Raw genomic sequence first — 15,005 nt, 5'->3', positions numbered from 1 at the left:
AATTTTTATTAACAATGGCATATTTTATTCGGGATTGAATTCTGCATAGATCTTCCAAGTTAAATTTGTGGTGATGCATTCATTGCTAAATCCTAGATTTCTGCAGTTAAAATTAAGAGTTGATATTTTTTTTTCAAGTCATATTCAACTTTGTGAGGTTCAATTATACTTCCGAAACCTTTGATTACTCACGTTTTTGTTTCTGCAAATTTTAAACCGACCGCACATTTCACACATCTTCAAATTAACTCAATATTAGAATCACGTGATTCAACACTGAGAGAAATTTTTAGTTCCGTTTACCGCTCAGTCCTCAACTATTTTCATTTTTTATCACAATCGAAAAATGTAGTTCTAGGTAGAAAATGAAAATTAGTTTTCTAGCTGTTACCGGAAAGTCTAGTATCCGTTACTATTCTTCCTCATTACGATCACTGTTACTGTATTTTCTTGTAACTGTTGGGAAAATTTAATGCTTGTGCAAGAATAAATTGACGCGAAAGCCTTGTTGAACTAAATAAGTAGAGTAAACCTCAGAAACTGACTTTGCGTTGCAATTAACAAAACAAAGGATCGACAACAGCGCAAAATGGTTACGCGTACCTCGATTTTCGTAATTCCAACAATATTCAGACAGTTTCTTTTAACGATGACTGTTTTACTGAATTTTTCTAGTTACTACAACAAACGAAATCTCACTCAGTGAACACTTTCTGCAGCAAATCGTAGATCGTTCATCGATTCCACATTTATAATTCCGCGTTACCTGCGTTTGACGTGCGAATCCGTGCAACGTGACGTAACAAATCATAATCAAACGATTGAACGTCAATGCAACACGTTGCGAACCGCATGCATACATTACATGCATGTATAGGTATACAGGATATACAACGCAAACATTCCGGAACATGTTTTGCAGCCCCATTCGGTCGCTAATGGTTTGCGATCGATTTGCCGCTTGCATAATTGTCAAACAATTGATCGTCGAACGCGTGCGGACAATTTCATCATCGCAGTAGACGTTATGACGACCAATGCATTGTATTGCAATTTCTTACTAATTACACTTTCGATTGAATGCGATTTTTTTGCACGGACTCGATCCTCTGTTGTCCCCAATTAACTCGCAATTTTTTGTTGTTGCAAAGTTGGGTTTATATTACACGCATCATCCCATGTCCGTTGAATTCTGCAAATGAACGCAATCTTGCGCTAATTTTTCCTACGATCGCTAAAAATGTTCAGAAACTTTTTTAGATTTGGAATTGCACTTTTAACAATGAAAAACGTGTACAATATAAATCTATATCTGTAGTTCAGGTGAACTTGCACAAAAAAGTGGAGGTTTTTTCAAAGATACTGGAATTATGTTGAACATTTTTCAACATGTCGATGAAATATCGTAACAGTATAATTTATATTTTTGCTGATATGCGTTTTTTTGGTCAATCCTTAGGCAAATTTATATGATATGCAACACACGTAAAAATGTATAATTTCCAATAATAGCACACTTTTATCTTTCATTGTCTAATTTTATACTTTTCCTTTGTAGTTTCATTTCCCAGATGCCGAGGGGGGGTCAGGTAATGATTCAGATTTAGCCTCATTAGTCGACGTGGAACATTTATTCGTGAGTTTCGTGAATTTTTTTATCACCTTTTTATATTTTACTTATTATCATTCAAATTTTGTATTGTACAATTTTTTTGTGCTTTATTTAATTATTATCACACATGCCATTTTTCTTTTTCTCATTTTTTTACGCACTTCCAAATTCTTACCTTCGCGCCGCTATTTCAGGCTTAATTATTGGCACCTACGGGTGACGATTGTTATTGTCATTAAATCGTTTCCAAATTTTATGTGCTATCACTGTACATTGTCTGCTAACAAAATGCATATATTTATAAGTTACACCGAATCAAACAAAGCTGTACTACGTGTCCAAAAAATTTTTTCAATCAAATATACGCATAAATTTATTTGCAAACCAGCTGCTTGTTTCTCACCAGTAACTCATACAAAAATTATACATGTAAAGAATAATCATTGTAATAATAATAATAATTTGTCATGAATCACCTACGTATAGCAACATGATTTCTTCATCTCAGTACATTTTTCAAAATGAAATTGCGTTTCATTTATCGCCCTCGAAATGAATATTATATTTTTCATGTTATATGATTTCTTATCTTGATCTTATGTAATAAAATAACCGCTAGTGTGAAGAAATAAATTATTTTTCCAATTGTATGGCCTACCGTTTTCTTAAACTTTTTCTTTGTACATCAATGCATCTGAGAAAATCACGCGAAGCCTTTGCAAACAGCCTAGCGAGATGCAAAATGCCTCAATATTTGTTTGTGTTTGTTTTTCTCATGCTGCAAAAAGCTTGAAAAATTATGTTTCTTGTTCGTTTGGATCTGAATGTATCGTACGAATCTGCATAACTATATAAAGATGGAATGTGTATTAATAAAAGACAAACTAACATTTTAAAATTAGAAATGAAAACGATATTGATTATTTTTTATCAAATTGTGATATGGATTCAATATCCGATACTAATAACCAATATTTTGCAGCGTGCCTAGGGACAAGAGACAATTTATTTGTTTTCCCATTGTTTGCCGTCAAACGATCAGAAAATAATAAGAAGACTGTGTCGTTCAGCGTGCTTTCAAAATTTTTAAATTTCCCATACAAGATGTAAATATTCGCGTTCGATATCAGTAGGAGAAAAAAATTTATTCCAATTCGCAAATATTTTCATTTTTTATTTTGCGACCGATGTATTCGCGATGGAACGAAAGCAAGTTTACCTAAATAATTTCGGCTGATGTTGCGGTGAAAAATTACGGGTGTAACCTTGTTTGCTTTTTCAAGCACTCAAATAAAGCGAAGAGAAATATTGTAATATTAATCGGCTGAAGATGGTGTTTCGAATATCGAATAATAGTCGAATAGAATTGAGGCAGTTGTTGGTATTGGCCAAAATCGATACTGTTTATTTATTTTATTACGAGATAGTCGTACATTAATTACGAAAATCTCCTTAAAACAGAAAAATAGAAAGTATTGGAATTATCAAAAGCTTAATTATATCCATGCTTCATTTCAAATCGCTTCGAAGTATGTCAACAATGTAATAGATTCGTTAGATTTCACTCGGCCATAGGTCATTTTATTTGGAATAATATTTTCTACAAATTCATTGAGACCTTTTTTTCAAAATAAAGATGAAGAAAAAATCTGTTTCAGTGACTTCGCAGAGAATAGTGTTTTTGAATAAAATCCGACATAGTAGGATAAAATGGAACGAATTTACTAAATTCTAAGCCATTTTGAAGCGACTTTAAGCCAAATATCAACTTCTGAACTTGTTTATTAAAATACCATCATAATCTACGTTTTCATCTTGAGAGAAATTTTCGCAGCTTACGAGTATAATAACTGGAAAAAAATCAGACCTTACAAAAAAGATATCACGAGATTTTGTTGGGCGCCTGGCGTGGTCAACACGCCTCGAAATCTTTATCTTCGCTTAGCTTCGGCTAATATGCTCGGTAGCTCAGTACCGCGGAGAGGAGAGGGGTAATTTTGGGAGAGAGAAAAAGACACTCGATAAACACACGCTAGTTAACAAAATTGATATAAAAGAATATATTTTGACATGGCGGTGTTACACAAAAACAAAAGATAATCATTCACCAGTCGTTTTTCGCGATAACAAAGATAAAATAAATAGAACAAAAAAAAATAACATAAAATCACGAACAATCAACTATCCAACAGATCTTGATCCTACTTGCGCTAGCCGCACTCTTAATGGTAAAAAAAAATGGTAAAATGGTAACTAACCGCGATCGTCCTCGACTTAACTACAGCCCGAATCGTAACATTGATTAGGGATAAGGAATAAAGGATGCAGAGGCTGCGGAGGAAGAGCAACCGCAGTTTCATGTATCGATATATCAGTGGCCATGTCCTTATTATGCAATATCATAGATGAAGAAGTTTATGCACAGAAACCAATTATAATGGACGGGAGAGTTGTCAGGATAGAGAGGGACAAAGACTTTGAAAAGCTAATGCAACTTCACAATGACAACAATGAATAGAGGTTGGATTACAATAAACCAGATCTTTCGATCTGAACTAAAACTATGCCTGGGACGAGCTTAAATACTACTGCAATCAACACAAGATTTCCTGATGTTTTACCTCCTTCGTGATCCTGAATATAGAAAAGTTTGGGATACATGCGAGATTGAGTCCAAGGATATTGGCTTTTTCAATCCCAACAAATCGGGGTTTCAATCTCAGATTTCTTGTACTATTCAATGGCATACCCATCGCCTTTGAAGAATAGATAGAATAAAATTCATTTTGCATTGTTCATGGTTGGATATTAGGCACGAACAGCTCATCGTCAATCATTCTGTTTTTCACAAAGCTTATCCACCATGGAATAATTACGTCAGAGCTACATCTTATATCACAGGATGCAAGGTAGGCAATCTTTAATGGAGATGGTAGTGAGTTGGGATATGCATCTCATACATACCCGCACGGAAAATTATCGGTATGGCTAGCAAATGAAGGGATCCAAATATTTGCATCGGAGATGGTGCAAAAATAACACAAAGCAGTTGTCGGGTATCCAAGTTGGAAGAGTCTACGCAGAGTTAGCGGCAAGCAATGGCATTTTTCAAGGCAAATCAGTGCGTCTTGAATAGGAATTGCAGGTTCCGTGAAATGAATAGAAGAGAGGAATTCCAAAAATATTCTTGACGGAGAACCAGAACTAAAGGAAGCGCCCAGCAAAGTGATTAAAAAGTGATTAACGACTTGTCTTTTCGTTGTAGCATTTTTACATGTGATGAATACTAGGATGGTACAGTCTCGTTCTATAGGTGAAGTATTGATGTCCATAACAGGACATCGTCAGGTTGAGTGATGCATCGGGGAAAGTCATGTGTAGAATTGATTTAGCTCTGAATAAAATAATATTTCTTGAGCCTTAAAGACTATAGTCTAACAGAATGTTAACAATGTTAACAACACTTCTAAGCTCGTATTTAATATTATATAAGTTTTGATCAAGACATTCTAGTCCAGTTACTTCAAATAAAATTAAGAAAATAAAAATAAATCAATTCAAGAACAATCAACTATCCAAGAAACGTTAATCTCACTCGCGCTGGCCACACTCTTAATGTTAAACAGAAGGGCAAAAACTTAAAACAAAATATGACACAACGCGCTAACCCCCATCGTCCTTGACTAAACTACAGCGCTAATCGTAACACTTATTAGGAATTAGGAATCAAAGATGCAGAGGCTGTGGAGGAAGAGCCAACGAAGATCCTTGCATCGCGGGAATCCAAGGCGGACGGCTGGCGGTAAGTTGGGCTATGCCGTTTTTTCGAAGAGACGCAAAACGTTTGTTCAGTGTATATCAGTGGCCATCTCCTCATTATGCAATATCGAATATGGTAAAGGTTATGCACAGAAACCAATTATAATGGACGGGGGAGTTGTTAGGATAGTGGAGGATAAAGACTTTGAAAAGCTAAAGCATCTTTACAATGACAACAATGAGCAGAGGTTGGGTTACAACAAACCTGATCTTTCGCTCTGGATTGAAACTGTGTCTGGGACGGGCTTAAGGACTGCAAGAATCAAGACAAGATCTCCTGATATTTTACCACATACTTCATACGACCTCCTTCACGATCCTGAATATAGAAAAGTTTGAGATACCAGCATGATTGAGTCTAAGGATATTGGCTTGTTCAGTGAACACTTCCTGCAGCAAATCGTAGATCGTTCATCGATTCCACATTTATAATTCCGTGTTACCTGCGTTTGACGTGCGAATCCGTGCAACGTGACGTAACAAATCATAACCAAACGATGGCATTTTTCGAGGAAAATCAGTGCGTGTCGAATAAGAATTGCAGATTCCGTGAAATTAATAAAGGAGAGGAATTCCAAAAATAATTTTGTTGGTGAATCAGAACTAAAGGAAGCGCCAAGCAAAGAAATTACAACTCTAGACAGTGATTAACGACTTGTCTTTTCGTTGTAGGATTATTACATGTGATGAATACTAGGATCGTACAGTCTCGTTCTATAGGTGAAGTATTGATGTCCATAACAGGACATCGTCAGGTTGAGTGATGCATCAGGGAAAATGGTGCCTAAAATCGCCTAGATATTCTTACACGTGATGAATACTAGGATCGTACAGTCTCGTTCTATAGGTGAAGTATTGATGTCCATAACAGGACATCGTCAGGTTAAGTGATGCATCAGGGAAAATGGTGCGTAAAATTGACTTAGTTCCTCATGAAATAACATCGCTTTAGCCGCAAAAAATACCGGTATATACAATGTTATCAATGTCGATAATGAATCTTCCAAGTCCCTAATTAACATTATTTGAGTGTTGATCATCAAGACATCTTAGTCCTGTTATTTCGAAACAAATAAAAAAATTTAAAAAAACAACATAAAACTTGCGCTAGCCGCACGCTGAATGGTAAACAAAAGGGCAAAAACCAAAAACAAAATATTTATTCGACGCGCTAACCGCGATCGTACTCTACTAAACTACAGCGCTATTCGCAACACTAATTAACATCCAAAATGACACTTCTCTTAACCTTAATTTAGCGAGGCTTATCGCAACGCATCCGAAACTCAATCAGTATCACCACCAACCTAAAGTTAAAAAGTCGTACCGCCAAACCGAGCGCTCACCCCCCGACAATACGCTACCTACTCGAGAGGTGACACTGTAAAACACGATACCGCATCTCGACCCTGTACAGCAAATTCAGGCTGTACGTAATTTCCAAAAGAAGAAAGAATCGGCTCAAGCCCGTGACTCTACACAACATTCTCGAATACTCAAAATCTTCTCAACCATGCTACGGTCACTGAGCGAAAGAATCGGCAAACGAATTCCGAGTATTTTTCGACACGCAAATTCCGAAACGGCTATCCTTCATCCGACAAGCGTTCGCTCAATCACTCTCAAAATTCGATCGCAAGAATATCAGCAGCGCTTACCGTTCAACATCCAGAAGACGAAATCCCCCATCCCCTCGCGAATCCTCGCCAACGTCGTGGAAACAAAAAAAAAAAACCAAAATCGTGATTGCAAATTGTCTCGCGCCACTATTTCGCACAATCGTGCAATAGAGTGATTTTTGAAATCGTCGACCAGCCGCAACACCGATTTCGTTACGCTACTTCCTATGTGATGTCATACCCGCAAGAATACGCAACAACCGATCCGTCATCGATTTCGTATATTGCGCAACTCAGCGCGCACATGTCGTAGCATCGCGGCGCAGAACTTAGGGCTGGATCGCAATTTCGTCCTCCGCGCAGCTCCATGAGGTCTTGGGGGTGAGCGGGGTGGTGCTCCCTCGTCGCTAGTCCGTCCTTCGCAGATTCGTCGGTCAGCTGTTGGCGGGGCGAGCGTGCGAGGCTGCGGCGCGCCGGCCGCCAGCGGGAATCGCGTCCGCCTTGGATTCCCGCGATGCAGGGATCTTCGTTGTCTCCCCCTCCGCAGCCTCGACATCCTTCCTTCGAAATCGTCGCTGTTCCGACGCTTCGCAATTTCCACGACTTGGTTGCTGACTTCCTGCTGGATGCCGTTGATACTCGAAAAACAAAAAGAAACAAAAAGCCTGAATTATCTTAGTCGCTATTCGCTACAATGTCCCCTCTCGGAATTTCGGATGCGTGACTCCAGTTCTGGCGCTCTTTTGCGAATATTTCGCTACTCAATCTCGGAAATCCCTTACGTTTGATTCTGCCCAGGGTTCCGGGAGCCACTTGTAACGGGCATCCAACATTTCTCATTACAACTCCCGCCTCCCTGGACGGAACGTGGGGTGTCAGAGCGCCAGCGCTGCATCCTGCGAGCCGAACTCCGCGAGGTGACCACCAGCTTAAGGTAACTAAACGCCATTGCGCTTTATTCAACGATTCAAAGTGAGCCCATAAATGGAAGAACAAAAAAAATTATGGATCGACCATAATATCTATGAGACGTATACCCTGTTTCGATCCGTTGACCACTGGTCCCCTTTCCAACGCCAAGTCCGCCGAGGTGAGTGCTCAGTCTCGCTATGGTACCTGAAATTATCTAACAAGGCTCCAGGGAAAAAAACACAATCATCGATCACAATCGGTGTTGACCACGAAGTTTGGCATGATTCGCTTACCCCATCCGGGAGCATACGATCCATCTCTTCATAAATCGCCTCTTGTACTTTTCGAGAAATGAGATAATACCGCTGATCAATGGGCGTGCTTCTCTGTACGTAAATCGAGTGTTCCGCGAAGTAGGACCCAATTCTTATCCAATGAAACTGTACGGCGCGCGGCGCGCGCATCGCTAGCCGATCAGCTGACGCGGCCGTATCTCGACTTGCTCGCGCGCAGGCTGCTTCGGCGATACCGATTTACCGATTTCATTTCCGGACTGTTACCGCTACCTTCATCAATCTTTTCTCTAGAACCTTTATCTGAGTCTCGATCGACTTCTCCATTGTCTGCGCCATCGTCTCCTCTACGTCCGGTTCGGCAATTGCGGCTAATCCTGCGGAACCTCGGGCTGCTGCGGGTTTCTATCGACACGCTAATTCGCTAATGAACGATTTTTTTGGCGTGGGTGGAGAACCATACTCGCGAAACAGCGTGAGATTTCGTTCCCGCTCGATTGCGAGGTAGATCAATTCGCACCAATTTCTATTCTAAATGTAATAAATCTAAAAAATCTAGCAATTGAACAGCTGAATTTCCGCCATCTTGTAGGGAAAGTTGTCACAAAAAGCGCGCAAGATTTGAATTGCGTAATATAAGCTATTTAGATCCAACGACATATTCGTCACACAAAAAAATGTTTTTGATGTGTAAAATAACGTTTGATGCGTTAAATGAAAAATAAAACACTTTTTCGGAAGTATAATATTATTTACAATTATATGATGCAAAAGATCATTTACTAATATGACGAAAAACTTGTATTTAAGCCGGATTTTTCTTGATATTCAAAAGAAGTTTTCAATTCGGAGAAGTTACCGTCCGTTATCCTTTATTCTGTGATGGGCTGAGTTCCGTACGGATTATTTTAAAATTTGTATAACACTAATTCAACCGTTAGGGAATTACCATCCATTGTTCATCAAAGTGGAGCTTAAGACGTGTAAAAAACATTTTCAACCAAACATATCGATTTATCATTTAATCACTGAGTTAATAATACCTGAGTTCTCAGTTTCAATTGTAATAAGATCGGTTGATAATTCAAATATGATGAATTTTTACTTACACGATTCGTACGCTATAATACTCGATAAATACAATTATTAAACAATTTGTATTTTGACATAACTTCTACATAACCGTTGTCATTTGCAAATCGCTTCAGCGTTGTATACTCACTTGTGAAATGATCGTCCACAATCTTTTTTTTTTCTTGTATTGCAAAAAACGTATCCAGCTATTATTGTCACAATAATTGTCACTATAAGTTTCCATTTTAACAACAATTGAAATTACTCCCAACTGTCCGCGCTCACGTGAACTTTGATTATATGTGTGTAATTGTGTATGTATATTATATATATCCGAAGTGACAAGAATCTCTACAAAATGGCTACCGCTTAATTGGTCTCGCTGCACCGCGATTATGTCCAATCCAGTGTAGTTATATATATCAGTGACGTCACCCAACTATTCGTCTCGCATCGCAACTCGATTATGGGATGTTCGAGTCCGTGTCGCTAACCTAGAATCGGGGAAGCCTCTTCCCAGTTTCCCTGAAATCGGTTTACTGTGGAAAATGGAACCGCGTTCAGGTTAGCTTGCGATACGAAATCGGTTAGATTTTCTCAGTCGTGTTCCGCACGAAAAAGGAAATTAGTAGCAAAAGGTATAAGCACGCCAAGTAAAAATTAATCCCACCGTAAGAAGGAAGCCGTAGGTAGAGTCTGATCGCAAGCGATATTACACAAGATGGGAACTCAAAAAAAAAAAATCTTCAGCTCAATTCGTTATCAAAAGAAAGTATCAGCAGAAAGTGAGAGAGAGGTAATTACTCGCACGAATGCACTTGTCATTACGAGATTGCCAAAATCAAAACTAACCAAACAAAAGCATAACCAAACTCAAAATCATTCAAACAAACAAATCTAAAGGAACTTAAAAGACTCGGGCTGAAAAAAAATATTGTTTCACCCGTGACAAAAAAGAAGTCAACCGCAATGCTGAAAATAAGGTAACAGAACAAAAATGGAGAGACCACGGAAAACGTAAAAAAAATATCAGAAGGCAATATTTTAAACAAAATCAAAAGCAAAAGAACACGCGATAATTGCAGACAATCTTATGCTAACGTAAGCGGAAAATGGCTGCGCGACTATAAGCGGTGTGTTTACTTACCAACCGGTACATTCGTGACATCGTAGCTTTAGTTGTAAGCCGCAATATTCGGTGTTATTTTCCACCCTTTGTATACAATTTTGTTTCTTGCTACGTTTAAGAAATCGTATTGCTGTAATCCCATGACGTCAACAAACTGGACCGAGGTGTGTCGCGACCTTTCTCTCCTGTTATTATTCGACCGCCGTTGTGTACTTTTCGTGACCGCTATCCGTTACCAACCCGAAATTTTGAAATTTTCGAAGCGCACAACGCCACTATCTTACTCGGAAATTTATAACGGAAATTTCGAATGGCCCCACGTTTGGCGCCAATTTGCGACGGGGATTTTTATTGCACCTCAGCAATCCCCGGAAGTCACCGAGAACTCACCGCCTTACGATAAATTGACGGCCCGCGATGTAAACTGGAAAAAAGATGGACCTTCAAAAAAGATATCGCAAGATTCTGTTGCGAGCCAGGCGTGATCAACACGTCTCGAAATCTTAATCTTCGCTGAGTTTCGTCTAATATGCTGGGTAGCTCAGTACCGCAGAGAGGGGCGGGGTGATTTTGGGAGAGAGATAGAGGCACTCGATAAATACACGCTAGTTAAAAAAATTAAATAAAAGAATACATTTTGTCATGGCGGTGTCACACAAAACCAAAAGACCATAATTCACCAGTTTCTCTTCGCTTTATCGAAAATAACAAAAAAAAAAACATAGAATCAAAAACGACCAATTATCCAAGAAACCTTAATGTGGCCTTACGGATGCCCGTTACAAGTGGCTTCCGGAACCTTGGACAGAACCAAGAAATAAAGGATGCAGAGGCTGCGGAGGGAGAGCAACCGCAGTTTCGTGTCTAGATATATCAGTGGCCATGTCCTCATAATGCAATATCGCAGATGAAGAAGTTTATGCATAGAAACCAGTTATGATGGACGTGAGAGTTGTCAGGATAGCGGAGGATGAAGACTTTGAAAAACCAAAGTAACTGTACGACGACATCAATACGAGGACGTTGTTAGATTACAACAAACCAGATCTTTCGATCTGAACTAAAAAAGTGTCTGAGACTAGCTTCAGGACTGCTAAAATCAAGACAAGATTTCCTGGTGTTTTCCCAGATACTTTATACGACCTCCTTCGCCATCCTGAATGTGGAAGAGACATAGAAAAGTTTGGGATACACGCATGATCGTGTCCAAGGATATTGGCTTTTTCAATCCGAACAATGACATCGGGTACTGTTCAATGGCAAACCCATCGCCTTTGAAGAATAGATAGAATAAAATTCATTTTGCATTGTTCATGGTTGGATATTAGGCACGAACAGCTCATCGTCAATCATTCTGTTTTTCACAAAGCTTATCCACCATGGAATAATTACGTCAGAGCTACATCTTATATCACAGGATGCAAGGTAGGCAATCTTTAATGGAGATGGTAGTGAGTTGGGATATGCATCACATACATATACCCGCACGGAAAATTATCGGTATGGCTAGCAAATGAAGGGATCCAAATATTTGCATCGAAGATGGTGCAAAAATAACACAAAGCAGTTGTCGGGTATCCAAGTTGGAAGAGTCTACGCAGAGTTAGCGGCAAGCAATGGCATTTTTCAAGGCAAATCAGTGCGTCTTGAATAGGAATTGCGGGTTCCGTGAAATGAATAGAAGAGAGGAATTCCAAAAATATTCTTGACGGAGAACCAGAACTAAAGGAAGCGCCCAGCAAAGTGATTAAAAAGTGATTAACGACTTGTCTTTTCGTTGTAGCATTTTTACATGTGATGAATACTAGGATGGTACAGTCTCGTTCTATAGGTGAAGTATTGATGACCATAACAGGACATCGTCAGGTTGAGTGATGCATTAGGGAAAATGGTGCGTAAAATTGACTTAGTTCCTCATGAAATAACATCTTTTTAGCCTCAAAAAATACCGGTATACACAATGTTATCAATGTCGATAATAAATCTTCTGAGTCCGTAATCAACATTACTTAAGTTTTGATCATCAATATATCCCAGTCCTGTTATTTCGAAACAAATAAAAAAATTTAATAAATCAACATAAAACTTGCGCTAGTCGCACGCTGAGTGGTAAACAAAAGGGCAAAAACCAAAAAAAAAATATTTATTTGACGCGCTAATCGCGATCGTGCTGTATTAAACTACAGCCCGAATCGCATCACTAATCACCATCTGAAATGACACTTGTCTTGACCTCAATTTAGCGAGACTTATCGCGATACGTCCGAAACTCAATCAGTATCCCCGCCAACCCAAAATTAAAAAGTCGTACCGCAAAATCGAGCTCTCACCCCCGACGATACGCGAGCTACTCCAGAGGTGACACTGTAAAACACGATACCGCATCTCGACCCTGTACAGCGGAATTCAGGCTGTACGTAATTTCCAAAAAGAGAAAGAATTGAATCAAGCCAGTGACTCTACGCAACATTTTCGTATATTCAAAATTTTCTCAACTTCATAACGCGTAACTTAAGCTACGGTCACCAAGCGAAAGAATCGGCAAACGAATTTCGAGTATTTTTCGACACGCAAATTCCAAAACGGCTATCCTTTATCTGATAAGCCTTTACTCAATTACTCTCGAAATTCGATCGCAAGAATATCAGCAGCGCTTACCGTTCGACATCCAGAAGGCGAAATCTGCCATCTACTCGCGAATCCTCGCCGCCGTCGTGGAAACAAAAAAAAAACCAAACTCCCGATCGCAAATTGTCTCGAGCCACCACCTCGCGTGAGCGCCAGAACTGGAGTGATTTTTGAAATCGTCGACCAGCCGCAACACCGATCTCGTTACGCTATTTTTTACGTGACCTCATACCCGCAAGAATACGCAACAACCGATCCGTCATCGATTTCGTATATCGCGCAACTCGGCGCGCACATGTCGTAGCATCGCGGCGCAGAACTTAGGGCTGGATCGCAATTTCGTCCTCCGCGCAGCTCCATGAGGTCTTGGGGGTGAGCGGGGTGGTGCTCCCTCGTCGCTAGTCCGTCCTTCGCAGATTCGTCGGTCAGCTGTTGGCGGGGCGAGCGTGCGAGGCTGCGGCGCGCCGGCCGCCAGCGGGAATCGCGTCCGCCTTGGATTCCCGCGATGCAGGGATCTTCGTTGTCTCCCCCTCCGCAGCCTCGACATCCTTCCTTCGAAATCGTCGCTGTTCCGACGCTCCGCAATTTCTTCGACTTTGTTGCTGACTTCCTGCTTGATGCCGTTGATACTCGATAAACAAAAAGAAACAAAAAGCCTGAATTATCTTAGTCGCTACTTGCTACAATGTCTCCTCTCGGAATTTCGAATGCGTGACTGCAGTTCTGGAGCTCTCTTGCAAATATTTCGCGACTAGATCTCGGAAATCCCTTACGTTTGGTTCTGCCCAGAGTTTCGGGAGCCACTTGTAACGGGTATCAAAAATGCCACGTTACAATTTTCATATAGCGTGGTTTATTCAACGAGTGGATGTAAGCCGAAAATCAGAATAACCAGGATCCCGAACGTAGAAATATCGAAAATCCAATACAAAGAAAGATCAAAGTGGTAAAATTTCACCCAGCCAGAAATTTACAGAGCTGAAAATCTTCGACCTTTAGAATTTCGATGTTTCAGATTTCTAAATTTTCTTGCCTTCACACTTTCCAAACTTTGACTTTTCTGAGTTATGTCCTTTTGGCATTTGAACCTTTCGGAACTTTATGTGTCGGGTTTCGCACCATTCGAAACTTTGATCTTTCGTCAAAATTGGATTTCTTCATTTCAAGTTTTATCACGCAAAAATTCGGTGGGTAATCGGCGCTTTCAGAACTTCTCAAATTCGGAATTTCAATCCCAGCTCTAGATTCCAGCTTTCGGTATGTATAAAATATCACGTTTTATCTGTTTGGATATCGATTGGTAGGGGTGTTTTACGATAACTCAGTGGCCCATGGAACCAGCATCCCTTTACTTCATTCTGGAGTGAAATTATGGCGAATACCTTACGGCTACTGTGCATAATTTGCAAATCTCCGTATCAGAGAAACGCAGTAAAGTATGGATTAACGCTTTACCCTCATTTCACATTCGAATTCTTGGTCAAGTTTTTATCATATTCTTCGATTTGAAATGGATACTCGTGATTTTTGCTTTATATTTTAAACTCACGTAGTTTCCGAGATATTTATTTTTCAACGTTCTCTGTTTCAACTAGTCGTTATAATACTTTTAATCAATCCAAGCCATGTGTCTTGGAACATTCTTTTGTAGAAATAATTTTCAAAAATACCGTGTATGAACACGTCTATAGTGAAAAATTTATGCTTCAACGAAAAGAAACTGATTGTATTTTAGATAAACGTCTTGTAAAAAATTATCGATTGGCTTTAATTTTTCATTTGCTTTTTTTCAAAAGATTTTCAATTAATAACATTGTTCAATTCGCATGATTGAGAAAGGTGTTCGTCTTTAAGTGCGTGAGGAACTGGTGTAGGTTATTGTATACAGCAAAATCCACCTTTGTATTTCACACAATATC

General features: G+C 39.5%; 1 protein-coding gene across 1 annotated transcript in view; it reads left to right on the top strand.

Moving 5' to 3' along the window:
* Positions 1-15,005, top strand: part of LOC124175034 (collagen alpha-1(IX) chain) — a 149,199-nt gene that overhangs the window by 104,848 nt on the left and 29,346 nt on the right. Inside the window, exon 6 of the mRNA XM_046554844.1 lies at positions 1,559-1,636. Within this exon, the coding sequence (XP_046410800.1) occupies positions 1,559-1,636 (78 nt within the window). The remainder of the gene's footprint in view (positions 1-1,558; positions 1,637-15,005) is intronic.

This window comes from Neodiprion fabricii, chromosome 2, assembly GCF_021155785.1.
Source record: "Neodiprion fabricii isolate iyNeoFabr1 chromosome 2, iyNeoFabr1.1, whole genome shotgun sequence".
Classification (NCBI taxonomy): domain Eukaryota; kingdom Metazoa; phylum Arthropoda; class Insecta; order Hymenoptera; family Diprionidae; genus Neodiprion; species Neodiprion fabricii.
The sequence above is the reverse complement of the archived record's forward strand: the minus strand, read 5'-3'. Positions and strand labels throughout refer to the sequence as shown.